Source organism: Centroberyx affinis, unplaced genomic scaffold (genome assembly GCF_046629955.1).
Source record: "Centroberyx affinis isolate AG114_WGS23_722 - 3 ecotype Tasmania unplaced genomic scaffold, CSIRO-AGI_Caff_v1 ptg001468l_1, whole genome shotgun sequence".
Classification (NCBI taxonomy): Eukaryota; Metazoa; Chordata; class Actinopteri; order Beryciformes; family Berycidae; genus Centroberyx; species Centroberyx affinis.
Genome location: NW_027279937.1, coordinates 127,630 through 153,300, shown reverse-complemented (window position 1 = coordinate 153,300; position 25,671 = coordinate 127,630). Strand labels below are relative to the sequence as shown.

At 42.9% G+C, this 25,671-nt stretch overlaps 1 protein-coding gene across 1 annotated transcript in view; it reads left to right on the top strand.

Moving 5' to 3' along the window:
- Window positions 1-25,024, top strand: part of pigk (phosphatidylinositol glycan anchor biosynthesis, class K) — a 29,356-nt gene extending 4,332 nt beyond the window's left edge. Inside the window, exons 7-11 of the mRNA XM_071526840.1 lie at window positions 1,187-1,304; window positions 3,025-3,135; window positions 4,953-5,125; window positions 11,369-11,444; window positions 21,969-25,024. Of these exons, the coding sequence (XP_071382941.1) occupies window positions 1,187-1,304; window positions 3,025-3,135; window positions 4,953-5,125; window positions 11,369-11,444; window positions 21,969-22,085 (595 nt within the window). The 3' untranslated portion in view covers window positions 22,086-25,024. The remainder of the gene's footprint in view (window positions 1-1,186; window positions 1,305-3,024; window positions 3,136-4,952; window positions 5,126-11,368; window positions 11,445-21,968) is intronic.
- The last annotated feature ends 647 nt before the right edge of the window (window positions 25,025-25,671 follow it).

Genomic DNA, 25,671 nt, shown 5'->3' with positions numbered 1-25,671 from the left:
TGTGCCACCACAGCACTTTGGTGTTAAGGTGGAGTTTTTAAAGTCAACATGGTCAGTTATACACACCCCCTCCCCTCCCTCCCCAGCACCTAAAAGCACAAGCGCACTTGTTATATTAACAATAATAAATGGAAACTGGAAAGTGCTGTGATAGCACAGTGTTGTTGTAACCAAGAGATTTGCTGAACAAAATATTTGGACCACCACTTAAAGAGTGCAAAATGTAATTCCCCTAAGCACTGCACATGGCATAAAGCATCACACACAAATGAACCAATGAACACACAGCGCCCAGCTCTGTTAGGACACCATAAATTAACAGTTTAACAGAGTACTGTAAATATTTGTACTGTGATGAATTTCACTTGTCTCCCATGACACTTGACCTGACTGAAATAATGTAACAGCTCATATGCCATTGTAACACCTAGAGAATTACTGCATACACATTAACCTAATCTTTTGTGTGAGGGACAGAGACTTTCTCTAATAAAATGAGCTTGATATAGCCCCTGTATTTAATGGACTGTTTCTGAATGAGTTTGTGTTACTTTTAAAGGTGCTATGGTGGTTAATTTGTGAATCGCGAGAGGCTAAACAAGCTAGAATAGCTTTCCGCTAGCAGCACCCCTATTGTCCTGCACACCTATCAATAGTGTCTGGGTTGCAGTCGGGTCCTGGGCCGCTGAATAAAAGCTTGGTGACGCCAGCCTTGACGCTCGCGGTAATTTCAGGCTTGAACGGCCAAATTACAGCCGCCTTGGAGACTTTGCCACCTCCTTTCAATAGGGACATTTTAAGTAGATTCAGTGAAATGGACACAAGAGCCTTCTAATGTTTGGCTAAACGAGGGAAGGAAGTTGCAGGGAAATTCCCCTTTGATAGAGAAAGGGAGGAAGGGAGGGAGGAAGTAAAGGAGGGAGGGAGGAAGGGAGGGAGGAAGTGTGTGCGTGGGTGTGTTGGGAGAGAACTGAATGAAGCAGTTGCTTTTTCTTGGTCACCATAGCAACTGCAGTACGAAGGATGAGTAGAAGGTTGTGTGTTATACTGTGTCTGATTGAAACAAATGCACCTGTGTCATGTCGGCAGTGTGTGTCTCAGTCATCTTGTTTGAGAATATATGTATGATCCCGTGTGTGTTTCTGTGTGTGTGTGTGTGTGTGTGTGTATGTACACGCTCGCCCAGGTACAACGAGCTGCTGTTCATCATTGACACCTGTCAGGGAGCCTCCATGTATGAGAGGTTCTACTCTCCGAACCTCATGGCTCTGGCCAGCAGCCAAGTTGGAGAGGACTCCCTGTCGGTGAGTTACCTGACTTCACATGGACCTGCATACAAGATGAGCAATGTTTTCAAACCACTTTAAGCTTGAGTGCTGGGTTCATTCATAGTTAAAGGAATAGTTCAACCCCATGTGAGCTGAAACTCCATTAAAGATCGTAGGATTACCTAACACACAACAAGTATTTCCATCTCAACCTTCTTGGAGTTAATGGGGCCATCATTTTACGGCTCCTAAAAAAAAAAGCATAAAATGTACATCAGATTTCTCCAAACACATCTAATACAGCAAGTTAGCCCCAGTGGTTCCATCTCAGTCTTCTCCTAAACTATTGAAGTTAATGGGGCCATCTTTTTATAGCTCAAAAAACAGCTTGTGGAGCATAATCCAAGTGTTTTCTAGCCAAACGATTGCACTGTGTCCAAAATACAATATTTACCTCAATATCTCCTATATTTTCCTTATTGACAATACTTTGAAATATAGAGAGAAAATGTAGGAGATAATGAGATAAAGGTTGGACTTTTTTGAGCTATAAAAAGATGGCCCTGTTAACTTCAGTAGTTTAGGAGAAGACTGAAATGGAGCCACTGGGGTTAACTTGTTGTGTGTTGCTTGGAGTTTCAACTAAATTTTTATTTTGGGGTGAACTATTCCTTTAAAAGCTAGACGAGGCTGTCCATTTTCAGGTCTGAATTGACTGTAAAGGTGTAAGTGTGTTGGCTGTTTAAAAAAAAAAAAAATGGACCTATGGTTATTCATCTGAGTGCTTCACGGTTATAATATCTCATTAACCCCACTTACATTGCTCAGTTTTACCTTGCACAGATATCCGCAGGTCTACATGACTTACAGTTCAGCAGAAACATGACATGTATTTGACATCAGTTTCCTGTCCCCATATTCCAGAATGACACCCATGTCACTTGGCATTACACATGCTGTCTCACTAATTAGTGGCAGGGCAAAAGACGCATAATTTGAAGACAGCTTGTCAAAATACTTGTCACTTCATGTCGTTGCCTACCAATTTGTGTTGGGCTGAGGAGCCGTGTTTCTTTTGTATTCATTCAGAGGTGTGTCAGCAAGAAAATGAGCACCGTGTTTTGAAAGCATGAGAAATCTAAAATCACAACGTAGTTTAGTTATTGAACCCAGGTCCTCTGGGTGGAGGGATGGCCTCTCTACTCACCATGCCACCCTGCTGCCACTAAGTACTATCCTAATTTCCCCTATACAGCAAAAAGAAGTGCGGTTGTAATGTTTAGCATTAATGTTTTTATTTTATTGCCGACCTTAGATCAGTCTCCGTCCATTCAGATGTTTGTTTGTCTGCCCGTCACACGCAATATGTCAGTCACGACTAATTAGATTTTAATGAAACTTGGGGTAATGATGTATCTCCACACAGTGTTCTGCTATTTTCAAAATCACACTGATTGTCTCATGGGGGGGTGCTACAGTTACACATCAAAACAAGATGACATATTTGTTACTGATTGTCCCAAAGGGAGACTGGATCATTCGTGGAAGACGACATGTTTGCTGTGGCTTTGTTATGATATCCAAAGACAATTATTTTTAGCACGGCAGCGTCCTTTAGAACAGGGTCTGAAACAAGGAAGGATTTTGAACCAAAATTAAAAATGCCACCCAGGTGCCTCCGCTGCATATATATTTGCAGAGGAAATGCTGGTAAAAACTGAGTGATCCCATATTTTCTTTCCCTGTCCCTTTCCAGCACCAGCCAGATCTGGCCATAGGAGTCCACCTGATGGACCGCTACACCTTCTACCTGCTGGAGTTCCTGGAAGACATCCACCCTGCGAGCACAGCCAACATGAATGACCTGGTGAGGGTGTGTGTGTGTGTGTGTGTGTGTGTGTGTGTGCCTCAGTGTGTGCATGTGTGTGCCCTCTACCCAGGTGCACATGTTTACACTGCACACCTTTAGATGTCAGCTCTGCATACCCACAAATAAGTGTATGTATGTGTGTGCGTGTGTGTGTGTGTGTGTGTGTGTGTGTGTGTGTGTGAACTCTGCCCAGCTGCAGTGTGTGTGTGTGTGTGTGTGTGTGTGTGTGTGTGTGTATGTGGGTGTAAATGCATGCACCTGCACATAGATGTCTGTTCTACATACACACAAAAGGGTGTGAGTGTGTGTTTGTGTTTACTCTATGCAAGTCTGAATACACCTCATTGTATATGTTATCTGTTATTGTTAGAGCATTCACTTACAACTACATTCTGCCATTTTATTCGTTTCTGAGGAGCGAGGGTGTGAATACAACCACTATTCATGTGGGATAATTTTTGTTTTTTTTTGGTAGCTTAATGGACACTGTGACACAGTGTCTCAGTTCCTGTAAAAGGTTTTTTGGGGCTTGAAACACCTAGAATAATGAGGCAGTATCTCTCCCTCTCCCTCGCTCTCGTTCTCCCCGCCTCCTTTTTCCACTGTTATTGTCCTAAAGGAGCCAGATGAAAGCAATGGGGCTCCCTGCCACTGTCACACAGCATCCTCACCGGACTCAGCACTTGAAACAGAATGGATAATACTGTGCTAAGGTTGTTGGCCTTTGACACTAGATGATGTCGGGGGTGAGTTCAGCCTGCCCCGGGCCGTGGCTCAGTCTCAACAGCATCACCCCCCTTTCATCTGTCACACCCCTGCAGAGACAGACTGGCCCCAGGGTGCCCCCCCACCACTTCACTAGGGGCTACAATCAAACACCTCAAACCCTAACTCAGTTGTTGGTCTATATGGGACTCAGTCTAAGCTCTCTGATCAATGTGCTCTGACTAATGCATATTATTCTTTCCAATTTTGCTGTTTCTGAAGATGCACTCTTTGTTCTGAGGCTATTTTGTGGCTTTAAGGATCAATACTATGGATTTCCCTGTCGGGCCAAAAGGTTTTTGTTTTTTTTTCATCTGGGCTTCAGAGGCTTGCATTTTGATCAAATAGAAATTGCCTCCACCTTCCTCACCAAATCCTCCACCAAATCTGTTCCCTGTGTTTTTCAAGTGCCATTTGACTGATGGAGATAAGGTTCGCCTTGATCTAATGATTTTTTTCTTCTGGAGAGCTTGGTCAGATGACGCACTGATGAATCGTAGACTTAAGAGGATTAACCCACAAGTGGTAGCACCCCAGGCCCTGATAGATTTGTCATCGAAGATGACATGCACAAATGTCAATCTCTGTGCCTGTGATCTTGTCCACACTGTTTTAGGTTGTTTTAGGTTGTCATTTGAAGTAACAACCCCGCCCCCCGCAGGTCTCCACCTTCAACACCTCCCACTGCAGCTCTAGCCATGTTTGATGCGTTGGCAATCAGTGATATGAATGAGGAGACACAAACTGTTCACCACCGGCCGAGTGTTCAAATTCTGTGACCCCATCATCACATCGTGGCAGCACACTAGCAGCTACAATGACAACTTTGAAAAAAATGACATACATTAACGTAATTGAAACTTTTATCCAAAGCGCTTTACATTACCATAAGTGCATACAGTACATATTTTTGTTTTGCGTTTGAAAGATGGGTGGCCCCAGTGGGAATGAAGCTTCTAACCCTGACAGTGTGCCCTGCCTATCGAACTACACAGGAAACTAAGCTGCATATTCCTAATCTCCTGTTTGTTGTTTTTGTGTTTCCCCAGTTCAAAGTGTGTCCCAAGAGTCAGTGTGTGTCCACTCCGGGCCACCGTACCGACCTGTTCCTGCGGGACCCGGGAAGTGTCCTCATCACAGACTTCTTTGGGAGCGTCCGCAAAGTGGAGATCACCATGGAAACCATCAGCTTGACCAGCCCCATAGAGCAAGTGGAGGAGAAGTAAGCTGATTTGATTTTTGGTTGTCACTGGTGTAATGTTCCCCCTCAACTTTAGCTTTTTCACATCATAATAAAGATAATTATAATATGGTAATTCTAAAAATGATAATTATATGACACTATTACAACTACTGCTAACAATAATAATAATACATTTACATAGCACCTTTCTTAACAATGTCACAAATGCTGTAAAATAATAGCTACAAAACAATTACATTAAAAATAACATCAGCTATAGTATAGGGAGGACTTCCACTGCTGGCTCCTCCTAGAAGCAGCAGAAACAGCACATGACCATGTAACAGTAATGTTATCATAACAAAGCAAATACTAACTATAGGCTAGAGGACAATTAGTGTTAACCCAATCTCTCCTGAAAGGCACCGTTATATATTAGAACCAAAATGGCAAATCTCTAAAGTTAAGTGATTTTTTTTTTGTGCTAGATTAGGGTCAAACAGGATGTAAAAACTCTGATTGATCTCATCCTATTTTTGTTTTAATTGAAGCGCCGTTGGCCAAATTCTTTGATGTTTAGTTCCCAACGTGTAACTAGGCTTTGGTGCCAATTTAGAACATCCCTCATTAGTGATATTGATTCCTCTACTAATGACGTGTTGAATGGCCTGTTTTTGGGAGAGTAGACCGAAGTCACTTTGTCCAATAGGACTATATCCAATTCTGACCAGTAGGATTATTGCTAGGCCTAATATTACAGCACACGTTGGTATTTACAACTCTAATCAGTGCCAGTAGATGCTGTAGTGTTTCATAACATAGTAAGAACTATAATTGAACATTTCCCCCTGTCTTATCAGGCTGTAATTAAGACACTTCTAATAAGTGGCAGTGAGTGAGCAGCCTTATATCAAGTGGAATATCTTTGGCGCTACCCTGAGGCGAACTGGACAACATACACCCAGTTTGCATGAGGAGAATGTCCTTATAGTGAATTCCCCTAATGAATCAGGCCAGTATCTAGGGTGTGATGAATGCACTTGGCCACTAGATGGCTGTAGAGAGCTGCCCAAGTTCTTCCACATCATCTGCTCAACATCCTCTGTGGTTGGTTAAACATTGTTTGCTCACTCATATTAGCTAGTTCCCAAACACACTAATTCCTTAATAAGGACAATCATCTGGAGTTTCAGGAAATTCATAACTAATGTACCAAAATGCAAACAGTCAACTATATATTGACTCATTAGGCTTTGAGTTAGGGATAAATTGCTGTGCTCTACAAACAGATGTGATGGAAAATTAAAACTTTATTCACGATTACGCTCCCCCCACTTCTATTAATTCCATTAAGCAGGCTTTTAATTGAACCACTGGGCGGTTATAGTCAAAGAATCTAATGTGGTTGGCTGCTAATTAGTAATTAGAGGTAATTGCCATACCGATTTCAGTTATCGGCTGCTCAGTTTGCTGTTTTGGCCTTGGGCTAGTTAGTCATTACACACAACTTCCCCTATTACTTTATTATTGATTAGGGCTGACACACTAGGTCTGCCCAACCTCCACACAACACAAAAAGACGCCACTAGTGTAATTGAGCTGGCTGTTGGCCTAATTCAGTCCTAGAGAGAGACGTTTTATCTCCAATTCTGATGTAAGAAACTGGCAATCCCCTGATTCATTTGATGTTTAATGGGGCTCAGTTTGCTGATGCACCAAAGGACTAGAAGCATCTCCTCAGTATTAAGAAGGATCAAAAGACTATTGTGAAGGTTCAAAGATCTTAGTGGAGACTAATGGCACTTTCTCTCATGTCATTTTGTATGTCGCGCTGTAATGTGTCTTTGTCTATCAGAATCTGGGCTGTGCCTGTGTGAAACTGCTCATTAGTAAAGCCAAGACATCTGGCTCTTTCTCAGACAAACAATCACGAAGAGGCGACAGAAACAGGAGCTTTGTGAGAGCTCTTGATGTCGGAAAGCCCTTGTTGAAGTAAAATAATAGTGTTTCATAAGACCTGACAATGGGCCATTGTGATCCCCGTCGGTACACAGAGAAAGGATCGCAGATGTCCTCTGAAACAAGCTGTTATTAAATATAGTGCTGCTTTAATCCACTTTTGCCAGCTCAGCCGGCCACTCAGACAAGTGGAGGAGGAGATTTAGAGAAGCTGTGTACACGTGTGTGTGTGTTTGTGTGTGTATCTCTGTCTCTTACTCATTCTCTTGCTCTCTTTCCCCCTCTCACTCTCATCCCACTCTCTTATTCTCTCTTCTCCCTTCACCCGTTTCCAAACAGCCGTTTTTCTCAGAGTAATCATGGGTCCTTCCATTAAGTGAATTACTCTCAATGGAGAGGACATTTTAATGGACCCCCCTAGTCCCCTTCATTATACGTAGGCCTAACACTGTAATGAGATTGTGTAGTAATTCACATCCAGCCGTAGGTGGTTGTTGACCAAAGCGCATCATCCTGTGGGTCACATGGCTCCCAGGATAATTACAATAGAGTTGAAACTATCATATTAAAGCTGAATTTCATACCCCATCGCATCACAAAGTAAACTCAATGAAATATATGATGCACATGACCTGGAGCACTGGATAGAGTTCACAAAAAATACTTGGGTTGGTATGAAATTATATGGGCAATGGAACAGATGTTAAAAGGATATTTGTTTGACCCAAAGATGACTAGATTTGGGGGAGTGGGGAGGAGTGGGGGCGGTCGTCACATCCATTAGAATCAAGTAAGTGGATTGAAAAATCCTTGCTGAAAATCTCTCTATGGAAAAATAAAGTGGAAAGTGGTTTGAATTGAATTAGAGCTCATCTCCTGTGCTAAGTGAAAGAGGGGCAAACAGCGGCGAGGCGACGCTACACTCGGTGACTCCTGGCTTCTCACGTTTCCCCAATAGCAGAAAGAGCTCAGAGCATGTTGAGAGCTCAGCGGGAGATTGTCTCCCTCCCTGCCAGCCCGTTCTGCTTTTCTGTCTCTCTTCCTGTCTGTCAGAGCAACTTCTGCTCTACCGCACAAGACATGTTTAGAAGGAGAGGGCGGGAGGAGAGAAACGGAGCTGGAACGGAGAACAGAGAAAAAGGGGCGAGAGACAGAAAAATGAGAACGACAGAGTAACGGAGAGAAAGCGCAAAAGCCGGAGAAAAAATGTTTAGAGACCAAGAGCGAGAGTAGCAGAGAGAAAGGCAAGAGACAGAAAGAAGCAGAGAGAGAGAGAGGAGAACAGGCTGCAAGTGGCTGGAAGAGAGCCATGGTGGTCACTTGTGTGACGACCCACCGGGGGTTATGGCCCACTTTGGCTAATCAAAGAAAGTTCAGGTCAGCCAGCTGGTCAGACAGACAGCCACTCAGTTCAGCCTCCACTTGACTGTGACCAACAGGCTGAGTCACTCCTTCCTCTCTCTGTATCGCAGAGTGTGGTCCTGGAGGCATACGGCGCTGTAGAAAGATACTCATGGAAGAACATTTTAACGCTGAACTAGGCATCTTAACTAACTGTTTGAAAACCGTTTGAACTTTAGTACCCATAAATTATGTGATATGATGTGACGTAAACTGCGCACAGCACGCTCATGTTTAACAATCCGGCCGGTCTGCGGTCTGTGATGCTTTATACCAGCTGGATAGCACAGAGAGGAGAGAGGCAAAAGATGTAACCTTGGTGAGTCGAGCTTCCTCTGAAAGGGTTGCTTGGGAGACAGTTTTGTATTTTTTGCTCTTAACTTTTGATTCATCACTTCCTGTGGGTGGATAAGATTTCCTGCCAGAGACTAGAATTTAATTTGGGCAAGTAGAGTGAATCCACGGCTTCTCAATTAGGTAGGATGGAACGTTCTGCTCTTTTGCAGCCCCGCTTTGTGATTTAGGTCAATAAGACTTGCCTAGTGCAGCTTTAAACACTCTGGTAGCAGGGCGGTCTAGTGGTTTGATTCCATATCTGAAAGGCCACAGGTTTGTTCCTCGTAGCCAATGTATATCCATCAACTGCCATGGGAAGTGAAGTGAAGCATGTGAAGTGTCCTTGAGCAAGACACTGAACCCCAACATGCTCAGTCATTATAAGTCCCTGCTGATAAAAGCATCGGCTAAATGCCTGAAATGTAAACAGCTTTATTTGAAACCCCTAATTCATATAAGATTCAGATGCTTTAGGTTCAATATTCTTTAAGTACTTTAACAGATTGAAAAAGCATTATCTCTGCCACACTGGTCTGGCCTGTGGAGACTGAGCAGAATTTTGCTAAGCCCTTTTTTTTTATGGCTTGAAATGTAAAAGCCTCTATCAACTCATTTGTGAACATGCTGAAGGATGCCAAATGTCAGAACCATCAGCTTACAGACAGTCATTCCAGTCACCCTCCATTCAACAGTGACCTACAGGCTGTGAGACGCATGTAGTCTGAGTATCACACTGACACACTTACATATAGGGAGTAGGGCCATCCTTTGCCTCTCGAACGGCTTCAGTGCTCCTCTGAATGCTGTCCTGCAAGTCCCGAACTGTGTTTAGTGGGATATTGGCCTGTTCTTCAAGAAGGAAAGCCTCCAGGTCTTTGATGAAGGAGGTGGAAATCTGTTTCGCATAAAGGTTCAATGATGTTTACATCTGGTGATTGGAGAGGCAATTGAAGGCATTTTACTGCATCCTGGTGTTGATGAAACCATTCTTGAATTTGTTTAACAGTGTGTGGGGACATTATCTTGGAATATGGGAACATCATGAGCAGTGCCACCATAGGGTGCTCCTGTTAAATGGCCTCACAGTCCTTGGCCATTATATGACCATGCAGAGCAACCATCAGACCTAAACACTCCTAGTAGATTAGCATTACAGATCCACCGTCATGTTTAACAGTTGGCAACAGATATTGTGAGTTGAAGGTGTCCTTTGGCTTTCTCAAAACAAAAGCCCTTTCAGGAGAAAAGGTGCACGATGACTCATCAGACCATATTTTTGTTCCCCTGATGTTTAGGCATTCAGGTTTCGTGCTTCTTATACCAGGTTATGCGTCTTTGTACATCGACCGTAGATACAAGTGATTTCCAAATAGCAGCCATGCCATAAATACCAGCTTTGTGAAGCTCACAACATACAATTATGTTGACACCATCACAGAGAGATTGATTAGATTCTGTGGCCGTAGTTTTCTGTTGTATAGCAACTCTTCTGTTAAGTGTCCGTCTGTTCCAGTTAGCAGACTTAGACTTGTGACTGCTGTTCCTCTTTGCTGGTGCAGTTTGTCCATGTTTGGCATATGTTGTCATGATTTTCAAGGCTGTGCCCCTTGCCAAATTAAATTATTTTTTGTTTTTTTTGTGACTGATGCCACTGCAATTTGGAAACAAATTGTTTGGCCTCTTTGGAGCTATTGTCTCTGTTAGTTGCTTCATGTTGCTTTGAAAACTCGCATATAAAAGTGATAATCAGCAGGTCTCTTTTAAAGCTGACACATACTGCTAATTGGTATTCAACTTAATATGACTTGATTGTGTAGCTGCCTTTATAATTGAGATTCAGTTACTTCAAAGATAAACTCCTTTTTCATGTGGTCTTTCTGTTAGTTTGGCTACTTGCGGGATGCAGCTAACTCACTTGTGATGCTACCAGTTTCTTTTTATGACTGTTAGGTTTACAAAGTTCATTCATTCTTAACATTTCACACTGTGTTGACTGCAGGGACAGACATACTGTAGCGTTGCTGTGGCTGATATGTTGAAAGGCTGAGGGAAAAAAATGGAAAATAATGTTTAGAATTGGTTCCAAAGACGATCTGCAAATATGTGTTTAGGATGCGAATCTACGAGTGTGCACCTGCTAATATGTTGTTTTTCTGCTTAATCCGTCCTCTCTGTGTGTCTATATACTCACGCACACACAGAATCCATGCTAATCTCACACACTCTTATCAAGCTAATTTCGTCTCTCCAATGGTTCCTCAGGATGTTTTTTTTTTCCATTTAGTAAGGGGAAAAATTGGGTTCATTTGCATCAATTTGCACTGCATATCATTGACTCGGCTCTGAAATGATGTGCCAATCACACACCACGGCTACACACTCTGCCAACAGACACAGTAGAGTCTGTTCTTCTCCCTGACAACTCTTTTTTTCATTACTGAATAATGATGTCCCACATAACAAAAGCTTAATGTATCCGAAGAGCAATTCACTTACTTTCTTTGTAGGTAATTACTAAGAGTGCTATTGTGTGTGTGTGTGTGTGTGTGTGTGTGTGTGTGTGTGTGTGTGTGTATTCCTTGTCAGGTCTGTCTATGGAGAGCTACAGAGCGAGACACATTCATATGTGGACCAACTGCCAGTGTCTGAGATCATCCATCAGGTAAGACACACACACACACACACACACACACACACACACACACACACACACACACACACACACCAGGGTCAATGGAGGACAAAACTGATTCCCAACACCGCTCAGCTCCACATGATTATACTCGTGATGACATAATCAAGACATTTTCATCATCTTCTCCATTTTCTTTGCAATGAAAAATAGTGTTTCCGTGTGAATCTGTGTGTGCTTGTAAGTCTTCGCATCGGAAACCTCATGCACCCCCCCCCCCCTCTGTTTCTGTTATTTCGAAGCGTGTCCGCGTTCATCCTTAATTTGGAGGAAGAACAGAATGTTATGTGCAACATCCACGAACAGATGTGTTTGTGCCGTCTCCATGGCGACGGCTGTAAGTGTGAAATGCAAGCGCCTCCCGGTCTTGGCGTGGAAGGGCCACCGTGAAATCCACCAGAATGGATTGGTAGGAGTGTGGCGAGGAATTGTGCGTTCGACACATTCCCAAATGGATTGTGGCTTTCAGTCGGGGTGACCTTCACAAATGAACGCCCATTCCTCCCCGTTCCACCTTTGGAATGTGTGCTCCGCATTCAAATGGGGAGTCTTGGTTCCTACATCACTCTTGGAAGATTTTCCATTATCAGCCTATTAAAAATACTGTACTTCCAGTTGCACTTCTGCTACAGAAGAGTGAGGAAGTCACATTAATCTTTGCCAGGGGCAAGAGCAGACTTTATTGGTGCTTGCGTTAGGGGTTCAGTTCCCAGTGGGATCGCCCGCACTAAAAATGTATGCACTCATGGTACTCTGAGGCACTTTACTATTCTCCCATTTGGTTGATGCTTTCATGTAAACGTTTCTTTACTGAACTCAACTGAAGTGTGAATGGCCTTTTAAATGGAATCGTATGCCATATTCTCTAACTTTATGTTTAAGTTATATAGAATTTTTTTTTATTTTTTTTTTTAGATTTTTATTTTTAGGCATTTTATGCTTTATTGACAGAGATAGTGTGAGAGAGAGACAGGAAGGTATGGGAGAGAGAGAGGGGCAGACATGCAGCAAATGCCTGCGGGCTGGAGTTATTATATAAAAAAAATTCAACGATTTATTATTTGAGAAATTCAAATGCTGTGATGCTCACACCAGATCAGTGTTTCAGCCTAGAGCTCTCATAACCGCTGGACCGCTGTGATGCAGCCGTTTCTTTCTGGCCGAGCTGCACAGCAGGAATTTGTTATAATTTCCAAATGTTTATAAACCCAATCCTCATCTTAAATGTAACTATAACCAGGTGATGTAATACCTAACAAGAAAATACAATATAGTAACTTAACCTATTGCGGTGTAGAAATGCAGGTTCCTGTGCTGCTGATGTTTCAAATCTGTTACCTGCAGGCTGCCATAGTGGAGTCAAATTAGGAGATTTCAATCAAATGAGTCAATCATTGCTTCTAGTGTGGTGAAGCCAGTGGTTCTATCAAAGTTTGGAGGCGTCAGATCTTTTTGACACAATCACATGTCGGGTTTCAGTTTGTTTTCTCTTTGATTTGTTTAATGGACGGCTGGGAGATATGAGACTACTGTAGTGTTGGAGATGCTGGTTTTTGCTACAGTGATGTTGTTGGTCTCATCTCTATTCACGGGGGACTAAACCACCTCCTTAATGTTGATGATACCAGAGGTCAGACCCGTCTGAACCGAGTAAGTGGTTCAATAAAATCTAAAAAATGTGGGGTCCCACCGCGGCTGACATTGACAGTGGTGTGAAGAGGGGGGTCACGGTCAGTTGGCCCAGAGAAGCGAGGCTGACCACAGGCCTGAGACCTGTCAGAGACCTACTGAGCATCTTGATGGGAAACAGGAGGGGTCCACACAACCAGAGGCACTCTGGGAAATTAGCAGAGGAGTGCCTCAAAGGCCTGGCACACAGAAGCCTGTGTCAGATCTCCTGCCCACTGCTCACATAAGAGTGCCCTATAAACTGTGGCTGTAATTGTCAATACACAGACGCACTCGCACTATTGCAAGTTCACACACACACACACACACACACACACACACCCTATCAAGCGTCCTCCGTCTGCTTGGCTTGACGTCTCAGCTCACTCTTTCTCGCTCTTTGTCTTTATTCTCTCTTTCTGTTTCTCTTTCATTCTATTGCTTTTTCTTTTTCTTTTTTCTTCTTCTCTCTTTTCTCTCTCTCCCCCCCCTCCCCTCCACCCCCCATCAAACGCACCCACACGTACAACACACAAACACACTCGTCAACCCGACGACCCCTGTCAGAGATTTCGATTATCGGCTCGTACTCCTGCTGGGTTGAAGATGGGAGTCCTGACAGACTGCCTCATCTCTCACTCCTCTCACCAGTCCATCTGCACAGCAGCAGAATGACCAATGTCCATCAGTCCTATTGACAGCTCTCCTGTTTTTGATTAACTGTCATATTGTATATGTGCAGCGCTCGTCGCGGCTCTCACCGAGATATCTTTGTTTTTCTTGCTTCTGTGGCAGCGCTCCTTTTGTTGTTGTTGTTGTTGTTGTTGATCAAATGCACTGATCTGGAGAACTAGATGTGTGATTGAATCTCATAAGTTGTGATGTCTGAAATATTCCCAAGTGGTCTGCAGCTGATTTCATTTGCGTCACCAGAAACCAATTCTTCTCCCATTGTTCGTCCTCTAAGCAGTCCATTTTGTTTTTCAATATGCCAGTAGAGAACACCAGGCGATAGCTTGTAATAGAAAAGTCATCAGACTGACTGACAGTGGATATATAAGACAGCGCAGCATGGCATGTATACAAACTTCCCCTCATGTGCATGTGCATGTGTGTGTGAGGAGTTGATTAATGCCCTGTCACCCTTGGCAGCTGCCTCAGTAGTGGAGACGGGGTGAGTCCCCTCATCCTGCCACCTCCTCTTCCCAACCCCACACATCTCATCACATTGCCAACACCTAATCACAATATGTTCTGTTCTGGAAATAACTAGAAGGGGCTCTTATTTTTTTTATTTTTTTCCTCTTCTCTTGTGTATTCTATTTTATTTATTTATTTATTTATTTATTTATTTCTTCTCACGGCTGTGATTCCTGGTCTCTGGCGTCAAATTGTTATTTGTTCTTTTACCAGCTTGACGCCACACCATATGGCTCTGGAGAATTGAAAATGGAAACAGTGAAAATTAATGCTTTGCCCCCCACCCCCTCCTCTCCCCACGTCATCCCCCCCCCTTCCCCTCCCTCACACTGCAGCAGTGTCACTTCTGAAGAAGTGAATGTCGGGACTGTGCAGATCACAGGCCAAACCCTCTCCGACAACCACGCTCCTTTTATCAAATGTCAATTAGAATTTGCATCGCCGAATCGCTTGGGCTCGTTAACCGCGAATGATAGCTGTTAGGAAAGAAAACATCCTTTATGAGAGAATAACGCACCCGCTACCTTGACTGTCCCGGCACTTGCTGTGGGTTTAAATGTCACGGCGATGCGGCGTATTGTCCTGGCAGCGCGCAATGGCTGCTCTTCTGTCATCCGGCTCTCCAAAACATAAATCGCTGCAGTTTTGACCTTGGAGTGCGAGTGTTTGGCAGGGCATTTCAGACCTCCCTCAACGACCATTAGCATCCAGCATGGCCATGTTAATTAGCTCCAATCAATCAGACGGGTAGCTGTTAATTGATTTTGCTAGTGAATTGAATACGCAACACAAAGCGCATGTAATGGAGGAGAGCTGCTTCAGTATAGGTCCCTGTCCTTGGCAATGAGATGTGAATGGTACAGTCAGTAAAGGTCAATGAACAGTCGCTTCTTTTCTGCTTCTCTCTCTCAACCGTTTCTCTCCTCTCTCTGATTTCCTTACTCAAACCTGCAGAAAGGAATATCAGAATCAGAATCAGAATCAGAAATACTTTATCGATCCCCGAGGGGAAATTGGGTTACATTGCAGTTGCTCACATTGTAGAAGAGAATATATATAAGCATAGAGAAATTATAAGAAATTATAAGAAAATAGAAATAAGAAAGTAAGAAATATGTAAAATATGTGCATTATACTACAATATATAACCATGATAATAATAATAATATAGAAATAAGAGAAATAAGAATTATGTACAATATGTGCATCATACTCCAATATCAGTCAGATATCATATCAATATCAGATATCAGTCCTTTATAACCAATCCTGAAACTAACGTGTGCTATGTGGAGATTTCACTGATAAACCAATATCCACACAGCAGCTAGCTGTGTTGCTGTTTTCATTTATTTTCTAAAGCTTGTTGTCAAATTCCGCTCCGGTATGCAGCTCCTCCCGGTCTATTCAGTAGCTTTTCATGTTTTTAAAACTAGCTAGTCTCCTCCCTCGTTGTTTAAAAGCGGCGCTCACCCCCTCACATTCCTGAAAATGTATTTTTTAATGGCGGAATCGATGAAGTGAGGGAGCAAACCTGTTAAAGTAGTAAACTTGCTCTTCACTGTCATTGTGGGACATCTAACCTTCAGCAGGAGAAAGATCTGGCAAAGTGAGACTGGTAACATTTCTCCGTAGGTATGTTTACCTTAGCTATTATCCTTTATGCACGGTGCAATGTATGTCATTAGTAAGCCTCCATAGTGCAGTGGCTTTGCTGTGTGTTATTTACAAATTGTTGCATTTTCCGTCGCCCTTTAGTGGACAGAAAATTTTGTTTATTGCAGCTTTAATCCTTTTTCTCTGCTTCCCTCATGTCTGCGTCTCTTTGTCTAAGGGTCATTGTCTGGTTTCAGTATGGAGTCAGTATGGTCTTAAAAAAATCTGTAGAAATTATTTGAAAATATTGTTGTTGTTTTCTCCAGGCCTAGAAAGGTTATGAAAAATGTGTTTTTGAAGTCTCATATTGCAGAACTCTTTTGATAAGCTTTTGCTCAGTTGGTTGAGTGTACAATGTCAAGCTCAGCTGCTGGTAGATCTAGTGAAGAAATAATCACCTGTATTACAAATTCCCTGGTTGTATAAGTCCCAAGTGATAGTTGCCACCAGCCAAGACGAGACCTGAGGCATTCAAATGGGAACTGAAATTGTGCTGTACAGTGTATGATGGAATAGTCACTGAATTTGATTAGGAAAAATGTGTAGGAACCAAACTGCCTCTTGTCTTCCTCCCTAGTGTGCATCACTTCTTTTCTCTACTTCATGCACCTCTCCCTGATGCCTCCTGCCTCTCTGTCTCACTGTCTCTCTCTCTCTCTCACTCTCTCCTTCCTCCTGACATATGCTCCTCTCTCTGCTGGGTGTGCTGACGTGGCCTCCTGTCACACTCAATCCATCTCCCCCTGCTCTTCCTTAAGCTGGGGATACACTAGACAACTATTGCCCCGATTTTAGCCAGGATTCACAATCGGGCCGAGTCTGTCCTGGTCTGCACTAGTCAGCAGATTTTGGGGCAGTCGGCGTGGCCAGTTGGCACAGAAAATCTATAAGTGTATGAGGAGTACAGACTCTAATCGACAAGTGTGTGAGGGGAACGGACTCCAATCTCTACGATTATATCAAACATGTTTGATTTTTACAAGCGGAATCTGGACGCAGTCGGGTAGTGTATACTCGTCAACAACCCAAATGCGAATGGATCCCGCCAATAGCCAATGAAAAACGATGAAGCTATGCCAAGCCAATACGGTGTTTAGCCCACACCAAGGAGCAATCAACTAGTTAATGCTTCATACAATAAATTTATAGATAGGCCTACCGATCTTTCTGGTACCAAGGCACACAGGATAAAAAATACAGGGAAGACTCAATTTTTTATTACACAAAACCTTGGCTGCCAGATGCCGATTTTAGACCGGAAAGTCAGGTTTTATAATTATTATTATTTATTAGCCTACATGTCCATGTGCGCAGTCCGGTTTTGCTACATAATCATCTGGCACCGTAGCCAACATCGCCTACAAACATTTTCAGCTCCCACTTCATAGCTTTGGCTCCATTATGTAGCAACAGGTATTTAATTCACATTGCTTCTCACCTGCAGCTCCTCTGGGGCCATACTGCCACGTCAGCCCTTCCACACCTTTATGTAAATGCATTTTGGGTCTGTGTATTTTTTGGTAATTCTGTTTTCCTCCCTCTTGGCCTTGATGGTGCTGAAAGACGCACAGCTCTATATTCAGGTTGCAATCCCAAAATAGGCTTTTTTAAAATTTTTGTTATTTTATTTTCTGTTTTACAAAGGAGAAAAGGAAAATCAAGTCCTTTGTAAATGTTGAATCTGCTGTTTCTCCCCAGGAAAATGGATAATTGTATATATAATTGCCTTGTATACTTGGTGGATTTTGAAATTAAATTAAATCATCATTCGTTTTCCATTTTTTATTTTCTGTTTCTGAAAAGAAAAATAGGATTGCCAAAAAATACATGGACTGTTTTGCCCCATGTTTCTTCCTTTATTCCATGCAGATGGTGGCGCAACAACAACAGCAAGCTCTAGTACCCATAAAAATGTATAATGTGAATTTATATCTATGCTGTATCCCCGTGTTTGCTTTGCTAGCGGCATCTCGTAGCGTACCGCGAGAGCTCGTGTTTTCATGTGAGTTTGGTGCGTTCAGTTTGGTTCAGTTGCAGTGACAAGTCGAGTAGTGTGTGATCTCCTCATCTGGCGTAGTCGTTAAGTGTGTGATCCCCAGTTTTTCAGTCGTCATAAAAAAATCTGCAGAAACCAGTCGGTTAGTGTATACGCCCAGTCTTTTCATAACCTGTTAGGATTTTAAAAGTTGTGCGGTGTATCGCCAGCTTTACCCAGGGGGTTCACGCTTACACAAACACACTGTCTCACACACACACACACACACACGCGCACCTCTACCTACCATTGTCACAGAGGTCAACCGTCCCCGACAGCCACGCGCTACCCTTCGTCTCTCATGAGCATTCCCGCCGGCCTCTGGCTCTTCCTCCATGTGTCTCGCAGCCACAGCGTCACTAAAGCCACGTTCACAAGTGTCCCAATTCAGACCCCCCCCCCATGTGACACAGATCTGATGGTTTTAGTCCAGTAGGAACTGAAAAAAACACATGGAGTCTGATCTTCATATGTGGTCCTAAATCTGATCCATATCTGATCTGTGGCCATGCGATCACAATCTGAACTGTCCGTTTGGAAATTATGTGGTTTTTATGTCACTCTCCATCCCATTGAGCAAAAGACGTGATTTCAATGTCTATGCTTTAGCTCTCATATAGCCCAGGATCATTACAGCTATGTATAGACCTATTTTAGACCAAGCAGTAAATACATTATTACAATGAAAAAACATCTGTAAATACCAGAAATATGCACCAGAGAAGTCCTGTAGACTAGCCTACAAGATAATTATCTGAGCACAAGAAGTAATTTCAACATTGCGTCTATACATAGCTCTCATATAGTCCAGGATAATATTGTCTATGTATAGACATCTAATAAACTTTCACTTTTCAACCCCATGTAAACGTAATTTAGCCTAGACGGCTATGGCCATTTAGACGTGTTTTAAACATCTAATCAACGTAAAATTGCTCAGTGGAATGGGACAGATCACTGTTGTCATAACTCTGCATCCATTTGACTGGAAAAACATGGAGGATGACGACTCAAGCAGCCAATGGAGATACAGCGAGGTTGCAAATTTATTTCGCATTTGGGAAGATCCCTCCATTCCAACAAGAGTAGAGGTGACATGTTGTATCTGACTAGTGTTTAAAACAGTTTGCAAGAGAAATAAGTAAAGTTTATTTATATTTCACAGAGCAAAGTCACAGAGTGCTTCACAAGAGTAAAATAGTTAAAATAAGACCAGAAAACGGTAAAAAACAGTAAGACATAGAAACAGTAACACAGAATTATAGACACAGATTAACAAAGGCCAGTCTGAACAGATTAGCTCCTTTCTGAAAGTGTCAACAGAGTCCACAGATCTTAAGTCCAATAGGAGAGTGTTCCACAGTTTAGGAGCCACAATTTCAAAAGCTCGATCACCTGCGGGGCCACAACAGAACTTTGTGTCAAGGAAAAATCGAACCTCTCAAAGCCAAGTTCAAGGAGGCAACAGACTCCAATCAACAAAGTGGCTATGGCTGTATAATGTACCTTTTTTTTTTTTTTTTTACAGCGAATTTGACTGTATTTTGGGCCATAAACGTGATCTGTTGTTCATTTGTGCATGTGTCAGTTCAGGATGGAGGTCTGGTCAAACTGGTGCAAAAAACTCTGAATTGAGCACTGCAGTGTGACTTCCACCTCCAGTTGACTTCGCCCTGTCCAACTCTATGTAGCCCACAGCAGCCCCGAGCTCCAGGCTTGGCAAACGCCTCGTCGTCTCTGCTTTAGCATTCTGGATGGCAGTGGCGCTCTATTGATCTGACTTGATTGAGCTGTTAAATAAATTTAGAGTCAGACGTAATCCAATTTTAGCGCTGGCCTCAGTCTTTCTACATTAGAAATTGGCAGCGTCCTCACGTAACCTGGAGTTTGGATTGAAAAGACAGCCTTGAGACACGGTGAACTGCACGCGCAGGGGGTGCACACAGGCGTCAGCACACACACACACACACACACACACACAGTCTGAAATTAACTTTTTGGCTTACCTGCCAAGGGCTGGTAAACTACAAAAAAATTACCTGCCAAGAACAATTTTCACCAGCCAAAGTAATTAATTTACGCTTTTCATAGAAATATGCCACCCTGCCCGTTTTCTATGCTGTTTCATGTGTAGAATCGGGTATTGTGTGTTAGTTTAAAACGGGCTCACTCACTCACACAATGGATCAGGTTCATCATGAAATACACACACACACTCTGTTGAAGTTAGAATATTTCCCATTTTTGAACCATCCAGGCAATTTGCAGTTTAGATTGTAGATGCTACTGCTTTGTGTAGCGCAGCGTAACTGGCCGCCACTCAACAGTCTGTTTGATACAGAGCCACTGTTTTGCTTTGATTTGATTGGCTCACGGTCAGTGAGAGTGTACAGTGGTCAGCAGGGAGAAAAATGTGAGAGCCAGCAAAACTGTATATAACCGAGGCATTCAAATGTTATGGTCTCATAAACATTTCAGCCAGTGTGGCAGGTGACTGCTACTGATTTATCTGCCAAAGACAAATTTTACCAGTATTGGGCGCTTGGCAAGTGTTCATTTCAGACCGTGCGCACACACACATACACACATACACACACACATACACACATACACACACACACAAAGCGCACACTATGCACCTGCCTCTCATTTGTATATGCATGAATACAACGGAGAGTATTCCACTGCACCTCTGCCAATTCAAAACAGCCGAGTTCGCTGCCTCTCTTAAAAGCGACATTCAGCGAAATAGCGGCGATCAGTTGAGCGCACAGATCAATTTATGTCTTAATTATAGTGCGAGTAGACTGTTTCACCGCCGCTACGCTACTGTTCAACTGGATTACATGAAATATTAGTCTGTCTGCTCTGTAATTAACACATTAAGTTGATCCGTATGAGCTGTTATTACTGTATCTGTCTGTTGGCCGCAGTCGCACCATGACTGTGTGTTTGGCTGTAGTGACCCTGGACTGGGCTTTCACACCAGTGTCTAATCCTCCTGGGCCTGTCAGTCTGCTGTCAGCCTGGCTCTGGCTCCTATAGAAGTGTGTGTGTGTGTGTTAAGTCGATATGGATGTACTTCAGTGCAAATTGATGTGCAGTGGGTGCTGTAGTGGCGCTCACACAAGCTAGAGAGAGAGAGAGAGGAAGAAAGAACTAAGAAGTGTTTGTGCAGCAGCTTTACTGTACAGCGCGTCTCCCTAACCTTGTGTGTACAGTGTGTGAGTCACGCGGCGCGGTGTGTGTTCATCCTCTTTGCCAAGTCTTGAGGTTTTGGCTTAGGGGGGGTGCCTTTTCTAACTTGTGATTTCCTGACTGGATAATGGCAGCTTGTATAGCGGGGGATAACAGAAATCTCTTAAGTGTGTCCTCACAGCCTATCTATAGCTTTTGTCGCTACCGGAGGAGTTAGGAAGATTTTTTAGAGGTTAAATCTCATCTCCCCCCCCGGAATATTCCCTGGCACATTAGCATATAAATGCGCTCCTTCTGAGATGCATGTTTAATACGGGCGAGATTTAAAAGTATAATCATACACAAAGTGATGATGTGGCAGTGAATGGGACAAACACAAGACAGGGGAGGTGTACTGATGAGCTTTACCACTCCTTTTGTGTATATGTGTGTGTGTATATGAGAGCAAGAGATAGACAGTGTACATAAGAGTGTGTGTATGCATTTGTTTGTGTGTGTGTGTGTGTGTGTGTGTGTGTGTGTGTGTGTGCACGCGCCGGCAAGTTAAAGATAAAGTGAATGTACGTGTGAAATCCTGTGCCTGCCTGCCGGTGTGAATGACAGAACAATCAGCAGTGGACTCAACAGGAGAAATATACACACAGTTACTAACCTGCAATCTCTCCCTCTCTTCTCTCCCTTTTCATCTCTCTCTCCTCCCCCTCTACTCTCTCCTCTCTCTACTCTCTCCTCCTCAGAAACCCAAGCAGAAGGACTGGCATCCTCCTGACGGCTTCATCCTGGGCTTGTGGACCCTCATCCTCATGGTTTTCTTCAAGACTTACGGCATCAAGCACCTCAAACACATCTTCTGAGGCCTTTGCATTCTCATCACTGGATATCTGAGGCCTAAAAGACTTGGCGTTGCCTTTTTTATTGGAGGAATATTAGAGGGAATGTGCAGTTTACGACTAGCAGAGGTGAATACTGAGTGCGGGAATGACTATTTGTCACTTCCAGCCAATGTTGGCATTAGAAACGTCTTTATTTTGGGTTTTTTTCCTGAAAATGGAAACTGGCAGGGAGGCGTACGGCACAACAACTGCTTGGCCAGATACTGCGATGTTGTTGGTGCCATTTTTTGTTGGGAATGATTTCTATCTACTGACTAATACTAAACATGTATGTATTTATTTCATTTGTAAGTATTTTTAACTTACTTGGTGAGTTTTAAGAGAAAAGAGTAAGACAGAAGAAGTACTTGAAGGTCGCACAGCAGACCAGCAGATATGCAAAGGCCCTGCTCTATATGGGTACACCATTAGCAGTACAGCCATCATTATGGTAACAGTTTTATGCGTTCTTTTGTCAAGGACTTAGGCATATATTTATTTTATTCTGTCAAAAGTTCTGTTTTGTCAGCCCATTCCATAATTGCGTTGATTTGTCTGAAAATGCACTGAATTGAGTCTGCAGATAAGAATTTAATTTATTTTGAGAGCGCGCTGCTCTGCATATTTCAGCGCTAGCCTTTTTATTTAAGTGCTACTCAGAACGTCTGCTCGGTCAAAAAGGAAATGTGGGAAGAGGGCCGGCTGATTGGCTGTGAGTGGGCTGTGGAGAGATTACTAGTTAATGTCTCCCTTGTCCATATACATTACACTCCGTGACCGCCATATCGCGCTTTTGAAGGATAACAATCGCACGTAATCCCATCTCCTATGATGGACCCCTCCGGTTTTCCATTCACCAAATTGCCCTCCCTGTGGAAACATCCATTAGCTCCCCAGCCATGTACTCCACTGATTGTATTCTGGTTGATGGACAGCTATTTCCCCGGCCCTTCCGTGTCTTGTGCTATAGCGGCGATAAGTGAGTGATAACCTGGTAAGCCGCTAGCCGTCCCAAATGAATCTCATTCGCTCAATGTGTTTTCCCCCTTTTCTCTCCCCTTTTCTCTCCCTGTGTACCCATTCTGCATTAGCCTCATTGTTGGGGGAGTGACTGATGGTCAAAGCATATGGATTGAACCTGCGATAGTTTATCTTTGCTCCTTGGCGTGAGCTCCCGCCCACCGGGTACCCGCTGCCACTCTCCCTTGCGGCTGAAAGTGGAAAATGGATGGAGTGGGAAATGAAAGCCATATGTATGGGAGGGCAGCTGCTGCGTCAGCCGCCGTGGCCGTCTCTTATATATTATTTATGCAACACTTAACACTTCCTTTTCTCCCTGTTTTTTATTTCCTGTAATCTTATTCCTCCTGATCTCTTTTGGGGAGAGAAAACACACATTACTTTTTTTTTTTTTTTTGGCCCGTTTTAATTGGTAGGATTTTGATGCCCTGATTAAAGATGAAAGGTTGGATCTGAGGAATGTATTTGTGTCTTTAACTGCCTGGTTTTTGATCTTTTTTGAAAAGATATTGAGCTTCATTAATTACTCTGTAATACTGTTTGAAGATACCAGTGCTGCTTTTACTTGTACAAATGTTTGAAGGTATGCCTGGCAAAGCTGATATTCTAAGCTTGTTTTATACCACAAAGACACCCTTGAAATCGGTGCTGCTTGAGTTGACTTACACACCTGCGCTGTTGTTTTCTGTTTGGACACGTTTCAAACAATCCGCTGAGGTTTTTAATGCACTATTCTGTCTGTTCCCATCTGCTATTTCAAAGGCAGAGCAGCCACTGGATCCAAGCCCGTATACAATCATTGTATACCTAGCTGGCAGCAGATACAGTAAAAATTAAAGCCGCCCTATCTGAGATGGATTTGTTTGTTCGGAAACCCCACTTCAAAATTGACTCCATCTCCTCTGCGCCTCTCATTCCTACTTCAGCGCACACGGACTGAATTGAATTTACACGGGCTTCTCAGTGTTGTGACGCGCTCTCCTGTCTCCTCTGTCACTATGGTTTCCCTATGCTAATAAAGATCAGTGTCTGTCTTCTTTCACACCTGACTGGGTGGGGAGAAACCAGCGACAGGACAATATTAGAGCAACTATCTCAAAGCAGACAGAGAGATTTCAGGCTTAGGAGTCAGGGAGGATGCTCCGAATATGTCACACACGTTTTTTTAAACACTGAGTCGTGTCAGTGTTCACCAACACACAGACACACAGTTGTCTTAAAAGTGGAAATTGTAGACATTAGCCCTGTGTGGCAGCCTGCTAAATTTAATGGTTTACCCACAAACACACACACACACATACACACACATACTCTTTGGGGACAAAGGCTGCATGACAGGTTGTCCAATTTCCATGGAAACTCAGGATTCTTCCAACTGCTCGCTTGTCAGCGAGCCTTTGTTATGTCAATCATCCTTCGTAATGATAATGGTAATTTCAGCAGCCACAGACATGGATTTTCACTCTCATTGGCAACATTGGTTGTGGCACAAATCATGCTCAGTCGTGCTTACTTATTTTAATAAGGCTTCTTTTTTGGAACTTTCAATGTGAAAACAAAAATAAAAAAGAAAGGGGAAAACTTCTGCACAGTGATTAAGGTTGCTTAGATAGCGAGCCCAGCAGCAAATATAAAATTGCACCCATCAAAGCGGGCAAAAAAACCTCTTTTTTTGGACTTTATTAATTTATTTAAAGTGTCACAGCAGACTTTACCCAGAGATTGAGAACTGCGTGTATAGAAAGAAAGCAAAGATTGAGCATTCGGCCCTTTTTTCAAAATATCATGATAATTACTTACTAACTTACTAACATGCAAAATCCCATGTTAAATAATCAAATTGACGTTCTTTGCATTGAACTACATGGTAATATAAAGTATAATAAAATATCTAATTATCAAACCGTATTCCTTAATTTGTTTCAGATCTCATTTTGTGATTGATTTTATTTAGTATTTTGTTTTTATCATTATTTTAGACAACAGGTATTGGGTATCATGATAACCGGACATCATTATTTCATCCCAATGTGATTCTATTGAAAGGTGCTAAACAATAGTATTTAATTATTGCCCCGCCCTATTCCTATTTTGTGATATTATACTGTATAATGAGTTGTCAATAATCTTTAATGCATATGCAATGCTTTTTATTGATCTGGTAAAAGCTCACACTGTTTGGTGATTGATGTCTTCATGATCCTGCAGTCCCCCTATAGGACACTTAATATCCCTTCATCACCCTATATTGCTGCCTTGATTTATGTGCCTCAGCTTCAGATGTGCACTGCTACTTGGAAATATAAGGGGCGCTCCAACTCTCATTCAACAGCGAGCAGTGTCAAGGTTTTATTTTTAGCTCTGGGGGGTAATGAGAAGCCCTTGTATCCCCTGCCTGTCTTTCATTATTATTTCAGTATGAGGCGGCCTGATGGCACCGCCAGACAGGAAGAGAGACATTGACAATAAAATGGCAGGAGGTGCTGCCGTCAATGGAGGGCGAGGCTGTGTCACTGGCCTCCCATCTCCCGCTAAACCCGCATGTTTA